Source organism: Ostrinia nubilalis, chromosome 10, assembly GCF_963855985.1.
Source record: "Ostrinia nubilalis chromosome 10, ilOstNubi1.1, whole genome shotgun sequence".
Lineage (NCBI taxonomy): Eukaryota > Metazoa > Arthropoda > Insecta > Lepidoptera > Crambidae > Ostrinia > Ostrinia nubilalis.
The window spans coordinates 12,224,866-12,246,736 of NC_087097.1; the positions used below are offsets into that span (position 1 = coordinate 12,224,866).

At 35.3% G+C, this 21,871-nt stretch overlaps 1 protein-coding gene across 6 annotated transcripts; it reads left to right on the forward strand.

Annotated features, from left to right (window-relative positions):
• Positions 1 to 3: 3 nt before the first annotated feature.
• LOC135075279 (UNC93-like protein) lies at positions 4 to 20,403 on the forward strand. Of its 6 annotated transcripts, none has more exons than XM_063969664.1 (11): positions 4 to 1,563; positions 3,066 to 3,201; positions 14,976 to 15,094; positions 15,519 to 15,681; positions 16,046 to 16,169; positions 16,515 to 16,661; positions 17,480 to 17,546; positions 17,762 to 17,921; positions 18,296 to 18,400; positions 18,869 to 19,031; positions 19,465 to 20,403. In XM_063969664.1, exons 2-11 carry the CDS (start codon positions 3,088 to 3,090, stop codon positions 19,728 to 19,730), a joined length of 1,428 nt encoding a protein of 475 aa, XP_063825734.1. In that variant the 5' UTR covers positions 4 to 1,563; positions 3,066 to 3,087; the 3' UTR covers positions 19,731 to 20,403. The 6 variants fall into 6 exon arrangements, with proteins under 6 accessions (XP_063825734.1, XP_063825735.1, XP_063825733.1 ...); XM_063969665.1 differs by having other exon boundaries at positions 3,077 to 3,201; XM_063969663.1 differs by having other exon boundaries at positions 4 to 1,381; positions 2,995 to 3,201.
• The last annotated feature ends 1,468 nt before the right edge of the window (positions 20,404 to 21,871 follow it).

Consider the following 21,871-nt stretch of genomic DNA (forward strand, 5'->3'; position numbering starts at 1 on the left):
TTCTTCTGCCCCCCTAGACAAAACTCACTTTTTGATCGAATCGAAAATCGAATCCGTCAAATTCCATACAAAAAAGGGGCTTTTCGACCACTTTTCGACTGGTTTGCGATTATTATTGCACTTTGTCTAGACCCACAGATTTGTATGCTCTGTCACGTCACGTCATTAATGTCAATGTCACCTCTCCCGTGCGGCTTAACTCGGGCACAGACTGAGTAAGCGCTAAATCTACAGTAGTTTATTGATGTAAATAAAAAATACGTAAAAAATATGGCAGTCAGATTAAGTACTATTCTGTGATTTTGTTGATGTTAACATAATTTAGGATATCATTATAATAATTAGTTAATTATAGATAACTAGTTCGCTAATGCATTATGTCTATGTAAAAGTATCGGATGTTTTATTCAAATGTCAAACGCTGACCATGAGACAAATATAAAACTTGCAAAGAATGTTTGATTCCCTAATTCTAAATATTTGTTGTGCTGTGCCATTTTCGTTGTTGATACGCAATATAACAGCTCTATGTGACAAAAGACGCTACATTTTGTATGATATTATCGTTTATTTGTATACTGTACTTTGATTGAGTCCCTTATTTTGACAATACGGCGTATTGGAAGGTACGCAATTTTATGTTATTTACCTAAATCAAGCAAGGACTAATAACTACATAGTTATTGTAAATATGTACCTACCTACCTACGTATTAGTGATATGAAGATAAATTCTTATAAAAAAAAAGTTTATAGTAATAAGAATAGATACTGCTTTTAATTTGCATTATGTTAAAAAAATGCTAGAGTACCTTACCCATATACGACACATATTGGAGGTAAGAATAAGAATTAGAATAAGAATGTCTTTGAAAGAAGAATACGGTAAAGTCATTCACATGATTTTTGTTAGGAAAAAGAAATAAAAGAGACATTTTCGGAGCCCATTGAGAGGGAAGATAGAGATATCTAAATTATTCTGACTTAATTACCACTAATTATTACTTGTGTTAAAAATAAACATTTCTTATACATATTGTATTCTTTGAATTTCTGAAATTTCGTTTTTCAACTTTGGACTAGACTACTGATGAAATTACCTAAATTCTTTGTGACATAAGTCAAGACCAAACATTCGTAAAAAAAAAACTCATTCATCACATTCGTCTTGAAAAATTGGTTCCAAAAATGGTCATAAATTCAAGGTCTGGGTAATCGTCAAGGTGTGTTACAGATATTGCACGTTGTAAGGAAAACGTGAGACGAAGTCGTTCAGTTGTTAACATACGTTCGGACGCGGCGTGTGCGCATCGCTGACGTCTGAAAACGTGCATGTGCGGAAAATAGGCGCGTTTAGGCTATTTCAAGCCTTATTTTGGACAGTAAGTTGTTGATATTTCGATCCTGTTGCAATTGCAATAGAAACATAATTTGATTGGATATAAAAACTTGGAAATAAAAGATATCGCATAATCTAAGTGAAGAATAGTGTACACAAGTGAATACTTTTCCTTTAACTACGTAAACAAATAATGTCGAAGTAGGTACCTACATAAAATACCAGGTAATTTCAAGATAATCGTTGTACTTGAGCTTTGTTAGCCTTCTTTAACAGAGTAGTTTTTGTTTAATTTTATTTATTTGCAATTTGACTGTGGATCCCGATCCCGAATATCTTTGCGAACATTCATGAACTTTTGATTTGGATATTTCTTTAAAAGTCATTTATACTTTATTTAATTATATTGGTTTTGCTCGTTATAGGAGATTCAATTTGGTAATTCAATGATATTATTTAAATAGTGAGAAATTTTAAAACACTACAAGTTTACTTAATTATGTTACCTCAAAGTAGTTCTTAATTACAATACCTATTAGTAGGTTTTTAACTTTTCTGTAATGATGTTTCGATACACGAGCCATACAACTTCTCAAAACACGAAAATGTATTCAAAAGAAAAACCAGCCTAGTGCGATTCGGACTTGTGCTAGGGTTCCGTATCCTCACTCATCACTTAGTATCTCTTTTCCACTCCTTGCCTTTTAAATTGCATCGCATACATATTTTTTTACCAATTTTCGTCACGTAAAAGTTCATCATCATCATCATCATCATCTCAGCCATAGGACGTCCACTGCTGAACATAGGCCTCCCCCAATGCTTTCCATGTTGCCCGGTTGGTAGCGGCCTGTGTCCAGCGCCTTCCTGCTAAGTACCTTTGTGATGTGTCGTCGGCCCACGAAGAAATTAGCTGGTTAGCTGGGAGAGAATGCCACATGGCATTAAGTTCGCCATTTTGTACTGCTTTTTTGTGTGTGCAATAAAGTTTTTAAGTAAATAAATAAATACATTACTTTATCTTATTGCCTACATTGGGTTTTTAGGTCCAAACATAATCGGCAGACATATCTTCCAGAACATCTTTCAATTTGCGCCATTTTTATCAGGGACCTTTCAGCATGGGTTTGGGTTCTTATAAGACCATTTTCACGTCACCTTCCTCGCTAATGAGAACTTGTACGTAATTTAAATCATGAATAAATGATTTTTTGGTTTGTGTCTTTGAAAACACTTGGTGGTATAAAAACGGAACAAATAGGCTATTCATTCTGTAATCATTTTGTCGCGCATCTTTACTGGTTTTCCTTTTATTTTTTGTCTTAAGTTTCTTCAGAATACACACAAGATAATAAGAAACCGGTTAGTACCTATTTTAAATGAGTTAGTCAACAATTAAAGTTTAACCTTAATTAACCCAAAACTAAAATTTTAATGGCATACAATTAGAAGCTTAACGAAACAGATAACAAGGGCAGTGACTGTCTGTGCTAGTATTAGTTTAGTTTATGAATTAAATCTACTGTGAGATATAAACAAAGATTATAACAAGACAAGTTTGATTAAAATATATTGTGAAGATAATACAGGTCCATTCCTAGTGCGAGAACTGCTACCAACACTTCTATGTAACAATCCACTATAGCATGTATTTAGCTTGATACAAGACTGTCATTCCGCTTTTTTAAATCTTTCTTGCTTATAAAGATTTAATTTATTTTAATAAGACAAGTTGTAGAGTAGGTGATAATGACGAACAAAGACAACAAACCAAGGGAGTTCGGGCCACAGGAGAAATGGAGGATCCTCAAGAATGTGCTGCTCATCAGTTTCGCTTTTATGGCCGAATTCACAGCATACAGTGTAAGTATGGCAATTTTTTTTCAACAATTCGAATGTCTCGGTGAACAAATAATTTATAAATCTTTTTTAACCTTTTTTTGAACTTGAAAAACATAGGTTGTTTTTAAACTCTTCTTTTTGAAGGTCAGACGAGAAGATTTTATTTTTATTTATACATTTAAAGTTCATTTTAGATACTATAAGCATTATGCATAACTATAAAAATATTAGTACTGGAAAAAGAAAATAAATATACTCGTAGTATGTATGGACTTCAGGTACTTCACTGCAGTTTAGCAAATGAAACGCTATACCTATTATCTATTTATATTTTATTTATATTTATACTTTAATTTTCTTTAATGTTTTTCAAAAATTCAAAATTCAAAATAAAGGACAATGTTCGTTCTCCATACATTGTTCGCCTAAGAACCAACAATTTTGACATATTACTACCCGAAAGCGAAATAATACGATTCTGTGTGTAAGAACAATGATTCCTGATGGACACTTGCCATAAAATTAATGATTAAGAATATTAAATCACAGCGATTTTATAATATGTCGTTTATGACAACATGGCGTCTAATGTATTGTGTGAATGTATGAACACCGATTCGCGAAAAATGTTTTGTATTGTCGTCACGCCGAGTCGCAGCCAAATAGTATAAAATAATAGAACAAGTTTTAGAAATACAACTCGGCATTCCACTTTTATAATATGCCCACATAATTTGCACGTAAATAAACAACATGAATCGTAGGTTGTTTCCACCCTTGTCATCTGACACATGAAATAAACTCCTATTGTATTATAAATATCGGAGCCGAATCGTATATAATAATAAAATGGGTTTTGGAGATCACTCGGGGTTCCACTTTTATAAAATACCTACATATTGCATAAAAATAACACGAATCATGAGTTTTCTTTTCACCATTTACATCTGACACGAGATAACAAACTCCTATCTCCATGACTACCGTCGTAGTCTATGCCAAAGACTACAATATTTTAAGCAAGAAGTTTCAAACCTTAGCGGCTACGGTAACCCCTGGGCCACATACATCATGATAACATTCGGTTGACACCGGAACGAAGTCTTGCGATTATGCAAAAAAGCATCGTATTCTAGTGCGGCTATATTATCACGTTCAACCGGGGTTTTAATTCGACTAAAGTCCTGACTAAAGACTGGAAGAAAATACGCCGCATTGTATGAGCACTTTGTGTTCGTTAAAGCGGCTTCAGATCTAGAGCCCACATAGTTTTCTTTCCAATAATATCCGCAAGTAGCGCTGCATGATCTTTACAACAAAAACGGCAATAGTTATTAAGGTGCCAAAATTATATGATTACTTTGGCACGGTATTATACACGTTCGAAGATTTGTCATTTTCATTCATTTCATCATCATCATCATCATTTCAGCCACAGGACGTCCACTACTGAACATAGGCCTCCCCCAATGACTTCCACATCGCACGGTTGGTAGCGGCCTGCATCCAGCGCCTTCCCGCTACCTTTATCAGGTCGTCGGTCCACCTTGTGGTGGGTTGACATTGCAGAATATGACTTTTGATAGGTTCATCATAGAATTCGGCGGGGATATCCTCACGGAGGAAGTTCGTAAAAGGGCGGAACAAGATCTTATAATAATGCAAGGCCGAAGCTGTAACGCGCGTGCTCCTACGTGTAATCCGGCGAGTATGCAATAAATAGTAATGTCTGGTAATACGTATCGTTCGTTCGTTCGTTTCAGCCGAAAAGACGTCCACTGCTGGACAAAGGCCTCCCCCAAGGATTTCCACGAAGACCGATCCTGCACCGCTCGCATACAGGCACCTCCCGCGACCTTCACCAGATCGTCGGTCCACCTAGTGGGAGGCCTGCCCACGCTACGTCTTTCGGCTCGTGGTCGCCACTCAAGAACTTTCCTGCCCCAGCGGCAGGAAAGTTTTTTTTTTTTTTTTTCCTGTGGCAACACTACCGCTAACAGCTGATTTGAACTTGTCCCAATTTATTTACTGATTTTTATTTAATTTAATATCATAATAGGTCTCTAAACTCATCACTGTTACTGTTTTATGTATTTATAAGTGAAATAACGTTTAAATCTGTGTATTGCATTGTGTTTATGGTGCAAATTGTGCAAATACTTAGAACCGATTTGACAGTGCAATTACGAAAATATTACGTTGGATTTTGTTAACATTGTTCTATCTTTCGAAACAGGTACCTATTTGTTTTATATTTACAACAGTAGTGCATATTTTAGAAACGAAATACTATTATTGTGACCTTATACTGTCACCCGCGTAAGAGGTTATATTTACCTACATTTTTGTCAACCTCCAATTATTGATCAATTGATCCTTTGGCATTTACATTTTAATACTTTATTATTTACCAAAAGAAACAATGCTTACACGTAAAGCCTTTGCTCACCGGGAGGAGTCCCAACTCCAACTGGCTTTGAGAGATTTGAAGGCAGCCAAAGACTTGATTGAGCAATTAAATAGGGAAAGAGAGGACAATGAGAGGGAGCTGATGGATGTGTGGGATAAAAACAAGCATTTAAAGAAAGAGATGGCTGAGCTGCACACCAACTATGAGACAATTGTAGAGGAACGGAATAGGCTACAATTAATCATTGACGGGTTTGGTGAGTGCAATGAAGAGTACGTACACAACCTCAGACGTATGACCATCATGAAACAAGACCTTTATGATGCTCACAGCCATATCGAATTAATGGAAGCTGAAAGAGAAGCCTGCACAGCCACCAAAACCCAAATCATGTTTGACGAGTTAGTCGGTAGTGCGCCCAGCCTGACCCAAACTGCATCTGACAAACAATTAATCACCATAGACCTAACTTGTGATAATACTTTAAACAATACTCCTGTATGTGGTAAGATTGTCAGATGCAGTAAAAATAAATTTAAAAAGTATGTAAAAATTAGTAATTATATTAAAAAAACAAATAAGTTGATTAAAAAACAAAAATGCTTATACAACAAAGTAAACTATATAAATGAGAGACAGCGTCTAAAGAATGAGCTTGACATATGTTCCACAATGTTAGAGAATAGTGTACTGAAATATGAACATGATGTCGAAAACCTAGAATATAAATTATGTAATCTTAAGAAATCTTTGAACACAATGTCTGAACGGTATCAATGTACAAAAAAAGAGTGTGATGAACATTTCCAGGCTTTGAAAAAATTTATATCTAATTGCAACTGTCAAAATTCTATCCTATTGGATGAATCTTGTACAGATAGTTTTCAGTCTGGTTGTGAGTCACCACCTACTCTAAACACCCTAAACAAAGACTACTGTCCTAGGTTATCACACACATTTACCAGCGGCTCCCCAACTAAAAATATTGAAAAAACCAACATAGTAATGTTCAGTGATGAGTTAGGCAAAAATATGGGCCAACTTATTAATAGTTACTTGGGACAAAGTGTAATCAACCATTGTTTACCGGGTGCTTCCTATTTACAAATTATGAGAAAAATAACAAATTATTCGTTCTCAATAAATACCACATTAGTAATTTTAATAGGAAATAGGGGCAATGTAGGCAAAAAAGACCTACTAAATATTTTTGATAGCTTATGTTTACTTAATGTAGATAAAATAATTTTGTTCACATTCCCCTACAGTAGAAGCTTGCCACAGGAGGAAAATAATTTAAGATATAAATTGAATTTGACATTGAATACACTGACATATAATCAATGCAAATTCCATGTAATTGACATTAACAATTATTTAAAAAATAAATGTTTATTGACAATAGATAAATATAATTATCTAAATAAATATTGTAAAAGACGAATAGCGAATTCGCTATCATATTTTATTAAATATTTAGCCATTAATTTGGCTAGCCAAACTGCTTTTATTGAGCAGAACATGGATGTTCGACCCTTGGAATCTGTTCCAAATCATAATTTAAATTACATCGTAAGACAATAGAGGATAACTCTGGCATACAAAATTCGGGTACAAAGAAATTTAACGGTTTTAATTTAGTGCATCAAAATGTACAAGGCTTCTCCGGCAAAGACTTGGAAATTGAGTTATTTATCCAAGAATTGAATATTCATGTCTTATGTTTAACGGAACATTGGCTCAGGCAATATGAACTAATGCTGAGCATAAATAATTATAAGCTTATTAGTTCATTCACTAGAGAGTTAGCTATTCGTGGAGGGTCACTAATATTAATCAATGATAAATTAAAATGTAAAGAACGTAAAGATATTGTATCTCTCTCTGTCGAGCGAACTATTGAGCTGTCATGTGCAGAACTGGACGACTATGTTATTGTATGTGTATATAAGGTGTTATTTTTTATACTGATCATACTTTACCAACGCATCTAATAAAATCATACAAATACAACCCAAGTGTTTTTAAAAAAAAATTCAGGCTAGTTTTCGAGTAAAACGACAAAGAATGTTTCGAAAAAAATAAAAAATAAATCATCCTTTGAGCGCGGTGAGTATTCGTTTACGCACTAATCGTAGTAGCCGGCCGAGGGCAACGACCGCTGCCACGTGCCGCGCCGCGTGAGTCGGCCATATTGATATCGCTGCCAGTCGCTCCGCGCCCACAGCCCGCGCCGAGCCGCCGATCGGCATGCGGGAGCGCAACAACATAAATTAATCGTCCCAGTCCGTCCAATGCGCCCAAACGTATTGCAGTGTATGTGCGAGTTATTACAATGCCGCGCTTGATCAATAACAAAACGCAGGTGAAATTATGTTTCGAGCACACTAACTGGCCGACGAGAAACATTGACGAGTCGAAAACCTTCACACCTTGCTTGTTTGGAGCCGCGCAGCGCTTCAGGGAGCGCAGCCGTATCCTGACTTGACGAGATCCCGTGCGCTTCGAGGACGAAGTTCTGGATTTCAATTTCAATCACCGGCACAGTACGGAAAAATACGGAATGCCTTATCAAGGAGTTGTTGCCAGAGGGCCACGACCGCGACCGAGTTCTATCGATGGTTATTGCGGAAGTCTAGGTACCTAGGTACATACCTACAGTGTGATTTGGACAGATGAGTGCTTGTTTACGCGAAAGGGACTTTTTCCGTAAAAAAGTTAGTGCGCGAATTGTGAATACAACATCCGACGTGGTGTCTAGTGAACAGCAAGCAAGTGTGCAGCCCGAAAGCATTACCTCAATTCGATCGTGGCTAGATTAGACAGTGCAAGACAGTGTTTACGTGAACATTCAACAAAGGCTTGACGTTCAAAATGTATTGTGATTAGTGTAATAATAACCTAGGAACTTTAATTAACAACATTCAAAATAGGTAAATGTGTGAATAAGTAAAATCAATGAATCTAAAGTGTGATGGAAAATCATAATTTAGGAATTAAAACCAGGAAAATTGATCAGTGAGTTTTATTTACAACACCTATTCATATTCAATATTAGGGTGCATTTCCACTGAAGCGAAGCGAAGTAGTAATAGGTATGTACCTATCAATTTTTTATTACGTCTCTAAATAAATTGCGTAGGCATTACGAAACCGTAGATATTGAATTCCAATTTCTATCCTTTTTTAAATTTCTAGTTTAACGCGGATGATTCGCCTCGGTTCGTTGGAAAAGTCCCCCGCTATTACACTAATGAAAACACATTATTTACCTACTTATGTGGCTAGATTTTGTTTCTCCCAGCGCGTAGTACCTATTAACATGACGTAACATCGTACATACTCACGAGTGATAATTTTTGGTAACGTAGGTTTAGTGTAATCTAACCTTTATGTGTGTGAACGTTGAATGAACGCGCGGCCATTGTTCGTACTCGTATGAATGAAATGAGTAAAGAAAGAGAGAGAGGCAGTGAGTGAAGACAGGATGGTTGTAAAAATAATATCTTTTTTTTGTTAGGAAAAGTAAAAACAAAAACTAGCCTGAATTTTTTTTTAAAAACACTTGGGTTGTATTTGTATGATTTTATTAGATGCGTTGGTAAAGTATGATCAGTATAAAAAATAACACCTTATATAGACCCCCATCTAGTAACTATGAATTATTTGAAACCACAATGGAAGAGGTACTTAGAAGAGTGTGTAATAGTTCAAAGAAAGTAGTTGTATGTGGAGACTTTAATATTAATATAATAGAAGATTCCTCTCTTTCAATACGGTTTTTAAATTTATTCAAATCTTTTAACTTGTTAAATCTTTTCTCTGAACCAACTAGGGTGACTCCAACATCAGCTACTTGCTTAGACAATATATTCTGTAACTGCTTAGTGCTAGAGAAATCAATAATAAATTTTGTTAATTCTGATCATTGCGGTCAAATAGTGTCATTTCAACACCATTTTGTGCCATCGAGCAAGGAAATAGAATATAGACCAGTCACTGCATCCCAGAAAGACAAATTTAAATCTCAAATATCTAATAAGGTCCCACTTTTGCATTATTTTAACTGTAGTATAAATATTTTATATGAGCAATTATTTGAATTAATTAAAAATGAGTTCAATAAAACTTTTCCTAAGAAAACAATTATTATTAAAAACAATAAAACTAAATTCAGTGACTGGGCTACAGTAGGTATTTATATTAGTAGGAAAAAAATGTTTGAATTATATGGTAGAAAAGCCTATAGTAGCGACCCGGACTTTATAGAATATGTAAAAAAATACTCAAAAGTTTTTAAACAAGTTTGTACCATGGCAAAATCTATTTACATACGTGACAAAATTAAAAACTCTGGCAACAAAATTAAAGCTACTTGGAATTGTATTAATAAAGAAACTTGTAGAATTATATCTCGGGATGACACATTCGCATTAAAAATTGATAATAAGTATATTAAATGCAATGATAAGGTAGCAAACGCATTCGAAGGTTACTTCTCAAATGTACCAATCATAACAACAAGCAATCTTAATTCATGTTCATATCAGGCAATGTCTCTTCTCGAGGGTTGTGTTGATGTTTGCAATAGCCCATTAAAATTTAGACAAATAGACCCCATAGTTATTATAAAAACTTTCAAAGAACTAAATATAAAAAAGACAGAGGATATATGGGGCATATCAACAGACATAATAAAACCCATCATTCCTCTTATAGCTCCCCATTTAGCTCATATCTTTAATGAATGTATTAACGAAGGTCAGTTCCCTACCCTGATGAAACATAGTAAAATCATACCATTATTTAAAGCAGGAGACAAAAGTGACCCATCCAACTTTAGACCTATATCGATACTACCTGCGCTCAGTAAAATATTTGAAAAAATTATTTTCAATCAACTACTGTCTCATTTTAACTTAAATAAACTGTTTCATGAAAAACAATATGGGTTCACAAAAGGGAAAAGTACGACCGATGCAGGGGTTGCTCTTATCAAACACATTTTCGATGCTTGGCAGGAGAAAAAGGATGCTATTGGTGTATTTTGTGACTTATCGAAGGCGTTTGACTGTGTTGATCATCAAACTCTGTTATTTAAGCTAGAACATTATGGCGTATCAGGCAAGGCCTTAAGCCTATTACACTCTTACCTCTCAGACAGATTACAAAAAGTAAATATTCACGGAACTAACTCTTCGGGCGCCCCCCTAAAAATGGGAGTGCCCCAAGGCTCAATACTGGGACCATTGCTCTTTCTGATTTATATAAATGATCTACCTTTTTATTCAAAGGACCTTTGTGAGATAGTATTATTTGCTGATGACACTTCTTTACTTTTTAAAACTGACAGGCGTCAGGAAATATTTGACGACGTGAATAATGCTCTTTCCAAAGTATTAGACTGGTTTACAACTAATAATTTGCTATTAAACGCAAAAAAAACTAAATGTTTAAAATTCACTATGCCTAATGTCAAACAAGTTAATACTAATATTACAGTAAATAATGAACGCATTGAACTGATAAACTCTACTGTCTTTCTAGGTATTACCCTAGACTGTAAATTACAATGGGGCCCCCATATTGCTGCCTTGGCGGGAAGACTTAGTTCAGCTGCCTTTGCGGTGAGAAAGATCAGAAACTTGACTGATGTTGAAACAGCAAGGCTTGTATATTTTAGTTATTTTCATAGTATTATGTCTTATGGTCTTTTACTGTGGGGCTCAGCAGCAGACATAGAATCAATTTTCATTTTACAGAAAAGAGCTGTTCGGGCAATATACGGTCTTAAACCACGTGACTCGCTTAGAGAAGTTTTTAAAGAAATCAATATATTGACTGTGGCTTCGCAATACATATTTGATAACATTATGTATGTCCGTAAACATATACATTTATTTACTAAGAAAAGTGACGTCCACTCATTTAACACGAGACATAAGAATAAACTTGCTGTTCCATCATTCAGGTTGCATAAGATAGGTAATTCATTCTTGGGGAAATGTATTACCATATTTAACAAAATACCACACAACCTTGTCGAATTGCCAATAAACAAATTTAAGATACATATAAAAAATACCCTTATGTCCAAAGGGTACTACAAGGTTCGAGACTATATTGATGACAAGGATGCGTGGTCAGTTCAGTCTGCACATATTTGATGTACTTAAATTTGACTATTCTTACCGTTAGATAATTCCTGGCAATAAGTGGTGACTGAGTTTGTTCCGGCGTTTCTTCTCAGCACTTGCCATATGTTTGTCTCGAAGCGCTGGTAGGGCCCAAAAGATAAGGAGACATGTAAAGTGCCCCATAAGGGCTACCTTTTCTTTTTTTATTATTTTCTATTGACGTTCATAAGTGCCACTTGTGGTCTAAACTGAATAAATATTTTTTTGATTTTGATTTTGATTTTGATCAGCTCTACGAGCTATGTGCCCCGCCCCGTCTATGTCTATATGCGCTACGATTACAGGGTATCATTTTGCATAGTCGCAAGACTTCACTCCGCTGCTGTCAAATCAATGTCGCATAATGTTATCGCAATGTGTGTGGCCCTTGGCCAAATCACAGAAGCCTATGCGAAGAAAGAGCATTTGAATGACAATGAAAATCAGGGTTACCATTTTATAAGATCTCCTCACTATTGAGGGTAACAAAGTAACATTAATAATCTAGCCATTAATTACATTTATTACCTATACGAGAAAGTAAAGCAACATGCGGTTTTATTTTAATTTGTAAAATATTTGTAACAGTTTGTTCCAAGTTTAGTTTTACAACAGTATTGCTGTTTCAGCTGTCACTGTGAAGCTTTGGGAAAATAAATAAATAGAAAAAATATTAACATAAATATTTATTTAAGTTTTTATGTTCATTATCACTTTAGACAGTCTTTGACACTAAACAAACTCTTCAGCTTAATAATACCTACCTACAGGGCGTTTTTATAGTTACTCTTGCTGATGAAACAAGAAGGGTTGATTCTACTACTGAAATACAACTACTTTTCTTACAGGACCAATATCAAATTCTCAAAAAAATTCACATCCTCGTGATGGTGATAATTTCTATGGAGAGGTTTTTTTTTATATTCGGTCTTTTGGGATAAGTTATTCCATTTGAGCAGTAGAATTAATCCTTTTTATTTGATCACATATAAAATAACACAAGTGTTTAGGAAAACTTCTTCTTTGGTATGGTATCACTACGGAGTTATAATGTCGGCAACTCTGTATCACTGACTTGTAACTTTCAAACAGTATGAATAATAAGGGCACCACATTGGTTTTCTTTCTGAAAAAAGGCTTTCACATTTAGTAGGTACTAACCCTTTAGCACTATTTCATTGAAATAAAAATACAATAAACGCACAGAAGACTGAAATTGAGTCAACTGACGTGACATTTATAATTTGTTGACATTATGACAGTTTGACAAGACTAGGGATTGAAAAAGTTTTAATTGAAAAAGTAAAATGACAATTTATTAAAACGATTCACAAGGATATAATCGATTAAGAATATTTATAAAATGTTCTGATACTTGCCTGTAGCGATTATCCAATCCTGGTTTCTACTGAAAAACTACCTCGTGGCAAGATTTTAATAAAATAATAAAATCTTTATCTTCTCTTTCACAATCTATAAAAGTTCATTTGGTCTATTATTATACATGTGCTATGAATGAGGGTTTTCGCGATTGAAAAATCCGCGAGATGGCAATACGTAGACGCGAGGTCCAAATGCTGCATGATTGGTGGATATCTGTCAATGTCATGTCAAAAATAACCAATCATGCAGCATTTGGACCTCACGTCTACGTATTGCCATCTGGCGGATTTTTCAATCGCGAAAACCCTCATTGGCATAGATTATGAGATACTGGCAACTATACTAGGTTAATATATATTTCTCACACTTCAACTGGCATTGGATTCAACATCGGATTCTGACACTTTTACAGTTATGATACCATGAATATCAGTTTATGGTCCTCATTATTTTTATTTTATTTACGACCTTCGACCAGTTGGACACTTTAGATAGCTTCTTGTAATAGTGTCAATGTATTTTTAGCTTTTAACGCAAATCTAGTCTTCAAAACAGTTTAATCGATTTATTTTATTATCAAAATCGATATTTTATTGTCTATGATGGCCGCAGGAACATCACTATACATGGACTCCCAGCAATAAAGTACGGTAATGCCTCGTACAGATTTTATCGGCAAAAATTATGGAACTTGATAGGTTTTAGACCATGCCACGCACCAAAACGTCCGGAAGTTGTAATAGTATTATAGAATAAACGTTAAAAGACTTATTTTTTTAATTTTTCAATGCTTAAGTGTCCATTAGAATGAAAGGGTGCTTAATGTATTAAAAAAAATAGAAAATAATTATGATGGGTTAATGTTTTTGGGCGGTTTTTAGGCGGTTTCTGACAATGTCCTTTCTTTATTCTCTTATAAGACACATTTACAGGGGTTGGGTGTCTCCTTTTAAGTTTAGAAAACCTGTATTAGGAGACGCCCGCTCTTTCGATCAGTTTTATATAATAAGAAAATAAATAAAATTACATGATTTTTTACTTACAAATTAATTCGTACCAAAAAGTTGTGTGAGTATGAGATATTGTGTGTGTGGGTTTGTGTGAATGTGTGCATGCGTTAGTTGTTTCTTGTGTTTGCTTGTTCCCTAATTGTGATTTATCTGTATAAGTACCTACAAACTGAACGGCTACTTCTGCGGCGAGGAGGTAGCGACCGCTTTACCGCGAAAGTAGCTGTTCAGTCTGATCATAATCAAGTTCCTTTAACCAATTTATTAAAGTCTGTTTACACTCATTAGAAGACATTGTATAAATATGTTTTAGTCTGTTTACTTTATTATATATAAATATGGATTGTACCAAGAATTGCTGTCTAGCAAATAGTGTTCTAGCTGGAGGTTGTTTTATAACAGAGTATGGATTTCGCTTTTTGAGAATATCTGGGTCTATATTATAGCTCTTGTGAACTTTGAGAACAGATTGTAGTATAAATAATTGTCTGACTGTTAGAACATTTGCATCCCTATATAATTTAGATGTGCTATACATTTTTCTCTTTTTTAGCATGACTTTTAGTATACTTCTTTGAGCTCGCTCGATGCTTATAAATCGAGACTTATAAGTACCTCCCCAGATTGTTATACAGTACAGTAGGATTGATTGGACAAGGGCTGTGTAGATGTAAGTTATAAGTTTTTTATCAGCAATATTACGCAGGTGTTTAAATAACCAAGTCAATTTTCTAGCTCTGTTAGCAACTATCGTTAGGTGGGGGTACCATGTTAATTTTTGATCAACTGTCTGTTTTTAATTACTCTTTTGCGCAGGGTGCAGCCAACTTACAAAGTTCCATCAACTCCCAAGCTGGTCTTGGTACGGCGTCTCTGACTGCCGTATATGCTGGCCTCATCTTCTCTACTATATTCTTACCAGTTATGGTTATAAAGTGAGTTAAAATGATTTAGATCTTAAGTTTTGCAGTCTCAGACCAATACCGAGAATGACGCCCGTATTCACAAACGATGCTTGCTTAAGTAAAGCAGCAAATCCAACGCACAGCGTTGAATAGAGCTCTGTAATTGGTTCGGGTGTCACCCTGTGCGTCCACGCGCACTATGAGACCTCATAGTAATGTTTGTGAATACGGGCGTCTATAAGATTTAGGTAGCTTTTTTACGATTTCCTCAGTGTGACCTAAGTGTACACTTAGGATTTTTGTACTTTTTTCCTCTGAGCAAAAAGTACCCACGAGCTTGTCTAAGGAAGTTTGTGGGGACTTTTTTAGAAGTAACACTTAACCTTCGCAATGCCTTAACTGTGCAGGGGAAGCCTTGATCTATAAGTATTTAATGTGTCGTTTGTTTTTACAGATGGCTTGGTCCAAAATGGGCGATTTCATTATCGTTCGTTACGTACATGCCCTACATTGCTGCCCAGATGTACCCCAGTTTCTGGACCCTGATTCCTGCCGCCCTCCTTTTGGGGTTAGGGGGAGGACCGCTCTGGTGTTCTAAGTGCACTTATTTGTCCATGGTAAGACCATCTAAATGGTAATTTATAAATGAGCACGTTTGTCCTTTCTTACCTTCAAAGAAGAAATCTTGTTATAATCCAGTTTACCATTTATAGGCCGTCCGTCCATAAACGAGGCTCTATGTATTCAGATAAGAGGTTGGGATAAATGCTTCTGTTTTAAGTAATTTGATGCATTTATGGGCTGGAAGACGTAGCGTGGGCAGGCCTCCTACTAGGTGGACCGACGATCTGGTAAAGGTCGCGGGAAGAGGCTGGATGCGGGCAGCACAGGACCGTTAATTGTGGAAAACCTTGGGGAGGCCTTTGTCCAGCAGCGGACGTCATTTAACAATCAATAATAATACAATTAACCACGTTTCAGATTGCTGAAGCACACAGCAAAATCTCAAATATATCTGCAGAAGCGTTGTTGACGCGTTACCTCGGACTTTTCTTTATGATATACCAAATGAGCCAAGTATGGGGAAACCTTATTTCATCTCTGGGTAAGAGAAAACACATTGTAAATTAGTATATATTTTTTTAGTACGTTTTTTAAATGCACCATTCTTCTTTTGTTTGTTTACTCTCTTTGCTTTATATTTTAATACAGCACTATACGAGTACTGTCGCTCCAACTTATTAGATTTCAAGATAGATAAAACAACCCAACTGCGAGTTTCACAAGCCTACATTTTCACCTCAGGATCAAAACTGAAAAAAGTTAATTTCTTTGGGATAAAGTTTTGTATGAAGTAGCGAGCTTCTGCTACTGAAGTTTATGAAAGACCCGATCATTCAGATTTCCTTGAAGCTAATAATGATTTTATACTTAACCCCTCTTTCTCCAGTGCTGACAGCTGGCGACAATGAAGCAGCAGTGACAGCGGTGAACGCCAGCATGATCCCGGAGGTGTGCGGCGCCAACTTTCTTCCAGCAGCTGATGCGGGCCACGCCTTCCGTCAGCAACCACCGGAAAGGATACAGATGATGATCGGTCAGTACTTTAAGCCCTGACTTAGGTTGCCAGATTGTGATCCTATTACCGAGAGAAAAACAATTGCTCGGGATTTTTTACTTTGTCGGGAGTCGGGAGGACCTATCCAAAAATTCGGAAGAATCCTGCAAAATCCCAACCATTTGGCAACTCTGCTTCTGAAAGATCTATGACATTGCTGCATAATTACTGCTCAGTAAAGTCTTCTGAAAACTTCCAAAAATTACCTAACTAGAATAAAATTAAGACTATTTCAAAGATCTTAGAACAACTTGTAGCAGCAGCAGCAGAGACGAAATAATCATACTCATTTTATTGTACACATACATAGATTATACACCCCTAACCCATAAAACCATAAGATATCAAAGTGTTTAGCTTGATGTGCTATCGTCTCTACTTTGATTACTAGATAGAGGTGATCATTACGCTCTTGCATGCTATTTTTTTTTTGCAAATAACACTTGTCAACTATATCCGCGAAATAAGTCTAATAATAGGTAGGTATGTTAGTTATTGTTGCCCATGCAGAACTAAATATTTAAAAGGTGTGTATAATTTAGCATCGGACATGGTACACCACTCTGCTTATACTCGTAATTTCAAGGTGTCAAACTAATTTAATGCAGAATTTTTATGTACCAAATCCAAATACATACTAGTTATTGCAATTTGTGACCTTTATTTTTATTTTATTTATTTAATAGGACAACCAACAAGACATACACTGGAAGACAATCAATATTTACAACGTATTTAACTTAATCTAAGTTAACCTTTGTTTGTAATATCTTCTATCCTTTGATGCATATTTTCAGGTATTTACTTGGCGTGCATGGCTGGTGCTGCGATCACTGTCGCTGTAGGAGTAGATTCTATGAAAAGGTATTAAAGTTGTATTAGGTACGATATCTACTTACATCCACTACTAAGCGTAACAATCTAGAAAAAGTAGATTTCTATTTACTTAACGTATTTATGTTGCATTATACCCCGCCGAGACTGAGCACCGATGTGACTGAAAAAAAAACAACAACAACTTGTTAGTATAATTGACACTTTCTATTGGAGCTATTGTAGTATCTATTCTTTTTTTCTAGGTATGACACAGGTCGGTCATCAGCGAGTAAGAGTTTGTCCGGGATGTCGCTGCTGGTGGTAACGGCTAAGCTGCTGGTGGAACCCAACCAGTTACTGTTGGTCCTCCTCAACACATTTGTTGGCTTCCAGCTGGCGTTTTTCACTGCGGATTTTACTGCGGTCAGTATGAAGTTAGGATGTAACAACTTCAATACAAAAGTAGGGAAACTTAAAATCTCTCATCAGCCCAGCCTATGCTTGTTAACTTTTTCTATCAGAAGATAAAATATTCCTTCCTGCCTTCTAAATAGATAGGTAAATTGTGTTTTTTCAGTTAACCGACCCAACCTTAGAAAAACTGATAAAATACGTTTACCAAGTCTAATAATATGTATTATCAAGTTCAGTTTCATATAATTTCATTTTCGTTACGAATTCAATCTGTTGATTGTCACATAATCCTAATTTTCCATGTACTCATATTACTACAGCCTTTGATATTTCCCACCTGATCAAAGCTCATAGCGGTAAAACCAATGTTTATTTAATCTCAGGCGTTCGTCTCGTGTGCTGTTGGTACCGGGATCGTGGGCTTCGTGACTATGACACTGGGACTGGCGAATGCCATTAGCTGTGCTGTCACTGGATACATTGCAAAGGTATGTCAAGTTTCAGGTGAATTGGTGAATCTACCACTAAGCACTAAGAGTAAAGGCGCGCGCACACGGGTAACTTTTGTCACTGTGACAGTATGTCTCTCGATAAGAGTACTACATCGTCTCTCTTTTCTAATTATAAAAGTGTAAAAGAGATGTGCGCGCGCGATAAGTGAGAAACTTAGTAAAAAAAACATAACCCTCCTTCTGTCGCAGTCGGATAATAACGCGCCGCTCCGCTATAGAGAATCTGAAGGTGTATTATAAGTAATCTTTTTACTTTTTCTAAACAACATAACTGTCCTCTAGGTTATCTGGAAGAGATCGTTTTATAGCGATAAGACCGCCAAAAAGTGTCATATCTTTTGTGTATTTCTTTCTTTTCTTCTCTTGTGTGATGGACAATAAAGTATGTTCTATCTATCTATCCCTCAATGTTAGAACTTCATGATAAAATGTTCTTGTCTCTAGATCACAGGACGTGTCCCACTGATATGCTGTGCTACACTGGTCCACACTGCGATCTTCGTCACCTTCCTAGCTTGGAAGCCTCAGGAGGGCCAGAGCTATATTCTCTTCATCATTGCCGTATTATGGGGCTTCTGTGACTCGGTGTGGCTTGTGCAGTTGAATGGTAAGAGTTTGACTTAAATACTGCTTATGTAAAGTTTTATCGAAAATATTAGAATTATTAAATTAAAGATATCGACTTTTTTATTACTTCTACATCTGAATTGACGTTGACTCTTTACCTAATTAAAGGCAGATTTTTCAATAGTCGGATAACTTTTAACTGAATAATAAGTTTGGCACATTGACAGTTTCAGTATGGGAAACATGTTAAAATGACAAGTATATTCTTCAGATAAAAGTTATCTGACGATTGAAAAATCAAGCCTTGAAAACATAATCTCGCGAAAGTACAAAAATCTAAATTCAGGGTACAGTGGAAACGACTCTACTAAATGACAATGTAATTTAAGATTTATTCTTTTTTTCGTTCTTGCTTTAAAATGAATGGGTTTAAATGTTTGATTCTCGTTGAAGTTATTTTTTATACTTTTCAGCGTACTACGGCATCCTATTTCCTGGCAGAGAAGAGGCATCCTTCGCCAGTTTCAGGCTCTGGGAGTCGGTCGGTCACATCATAGGGTACATCATTTCCCCCTACATGAGGACCAGCCAGAAGACCTACTTATTACTGGCGATGATGCTAGTGGGAGCCACTATGTACTTCAGCGTAGAGTACAAGGAGAGAAGACGAAAGAAGTTAGAAGTTCAAAGCAAAGAAGATAAGGGACTGGATAATGCTGTGTTTAAGATCGCAGAGTGATTTAATGTTTATTTTGACTTAGTTCTTGTAATTTATGGCAGGCTCTGTCAGGTCATAATTAATTGGCATTGACATAATAATATGTCAATCAATGCCACCCCTCCCGTGCCCCTCCCATACCTCAGGCACTAACTATAATAACTAAGCTATGTTATATTAATTATTCTCTTTATTAACTTTGATTCTTAATTTTAGGGTAGGATCCCTTTGTTATTTGCATAGAATAAAGTTCGTATTGCAGACCTAACTCATTACAAAGCCTTACTTAAATGATGTCATATTTTGTAAATATCTATGTACGTTTTAGTAGAAAAAGCTTTGACAGCTCTATGAAATTATTCATATAAATATTTTTATGTCAAAATATGTAATTATAATTAATATTAAATAATTAATAAAAGTAAATGAACTAATTGCCAGTAATGGACATAAGTATTAACGGGCTTTCAAGTTATTTTTTTTGTTTTAGGGCCTTGTGCTAAGGCAAATAAATATAAAAAGGGAAGTCCCCAGTGCAAGAAATGTTGATGGAAAAACCTAAGCGGTTATTAATACACACATATTTTAAGTTAAAATTAAATTGTTAAAGGAACTTAAGCCTAATTAAATAATGTTGGAATGCTACGAAGACGATCACAACTATTTAAATAGAAATAAAGATTTATTTTCATTATTTTATATTATTTCATTTCCAAAATTTCATTCTACATATACGTACTCTTCCGAAACTGTTAACCGTGGTATGGCGTATACGTTAACCGTGGCTGTGGCCTGCCTCTATACCATGCATTTAGCTATATTCCTTTACTTGGTCTATGTGCTATGTTATCACAAGATAAAACAATATCACAGTTAAAAACATGGTCAAGATTTCGAGAACAAAAGGAAAAGTTTTTTATTTAGCATCCATAATACTTAGAGCGGTATAATATAATTCGAATAAGTTACACCCGTATTCACAAACGATGCTTGCTTAAGTGAAGCAGCAAATCGAACGAACAGCGTTGAATAGAGCTCTGTGATTGGTTCGTGTGTGACCCTGTGCGTCCACGCTCATAGTAATGTTTTTGAATACGGGCGTAAGTTATAAACTTATAATCGAAGTATGGAAAATCATGTAAATGAGTTGATTTATGAATTCCAGTTAGATGACTATGTTATGTACCTATGTGCTAAGTTATTGACAAATCATCTAACACTGAGCACCTTAACGACATTGTTATAAAGACTGATTCAAAGATTGTCCTGCGGTTAACTCGGCTTAATCTTATTGGTTATTTGTTTATAACATTTATTTTTACATAACACAACGGAATGTTTCCATTGCCAAGTGTTTTTTCTTATTGATTCGGTAATTATTTTGTCGTTAAAATAGGTACGAGTGTCTAAACTCTGAGATGTAGACTGTAGGTTTTAAAAGTAGGTACCTAAACTCTGATTTTTAATTCGACGGAATTTTGACATTTCAGAAGTGTTGTCAACATTGAAACATTCCCACTAAGAATGGAGAGCATTTTCATAAATTAAAAAATAATCCTTTCTTGAATTTAAGGTTTCACTTGAAAAACTAAGGCTTAAAAATGTACCGATCATTTCAAAATGGTTATTTGAATTTTTATTATCATACTTTTGAAGTTACAAAAAAAATTGGGTAATTATTTTTCTATTACTGGACTCCCTGGCCAATAATCCATGGGTCACAAACCTTTTTTATGAAAATCCTTTTGTTAATAAAATCTTAGCCAAGTTGATTATGATGACGATAATGATGATTGATGATCAATACATATTTTCGTTTATGATAATATGTTGTTTTACTGTGTTAAAAACACGTTTTTTTCTATTTAATCTTTCAAATGTACATAATAATTAGTGTACATTAAATTCACAAAACATACAATAGTTCATTCTTGTAAGTTGTACTTGATGAAATTTCATTTCATATTATTTATTAATAATTAAAAGCAAAAAAGGCTTATTACATCTGAATTGTCAAAAAATGACAGCTGTCAGAATTCCGTCGAATTAAAAATCGGACTATAATTAATATCACCCGCTGGAAATTAGTATCGTGGTACACTCTCAAGCCGAGTTGGGGACCTTTTTGGCATACTTGGAAAGCCATTAAATATGTTTAAAAT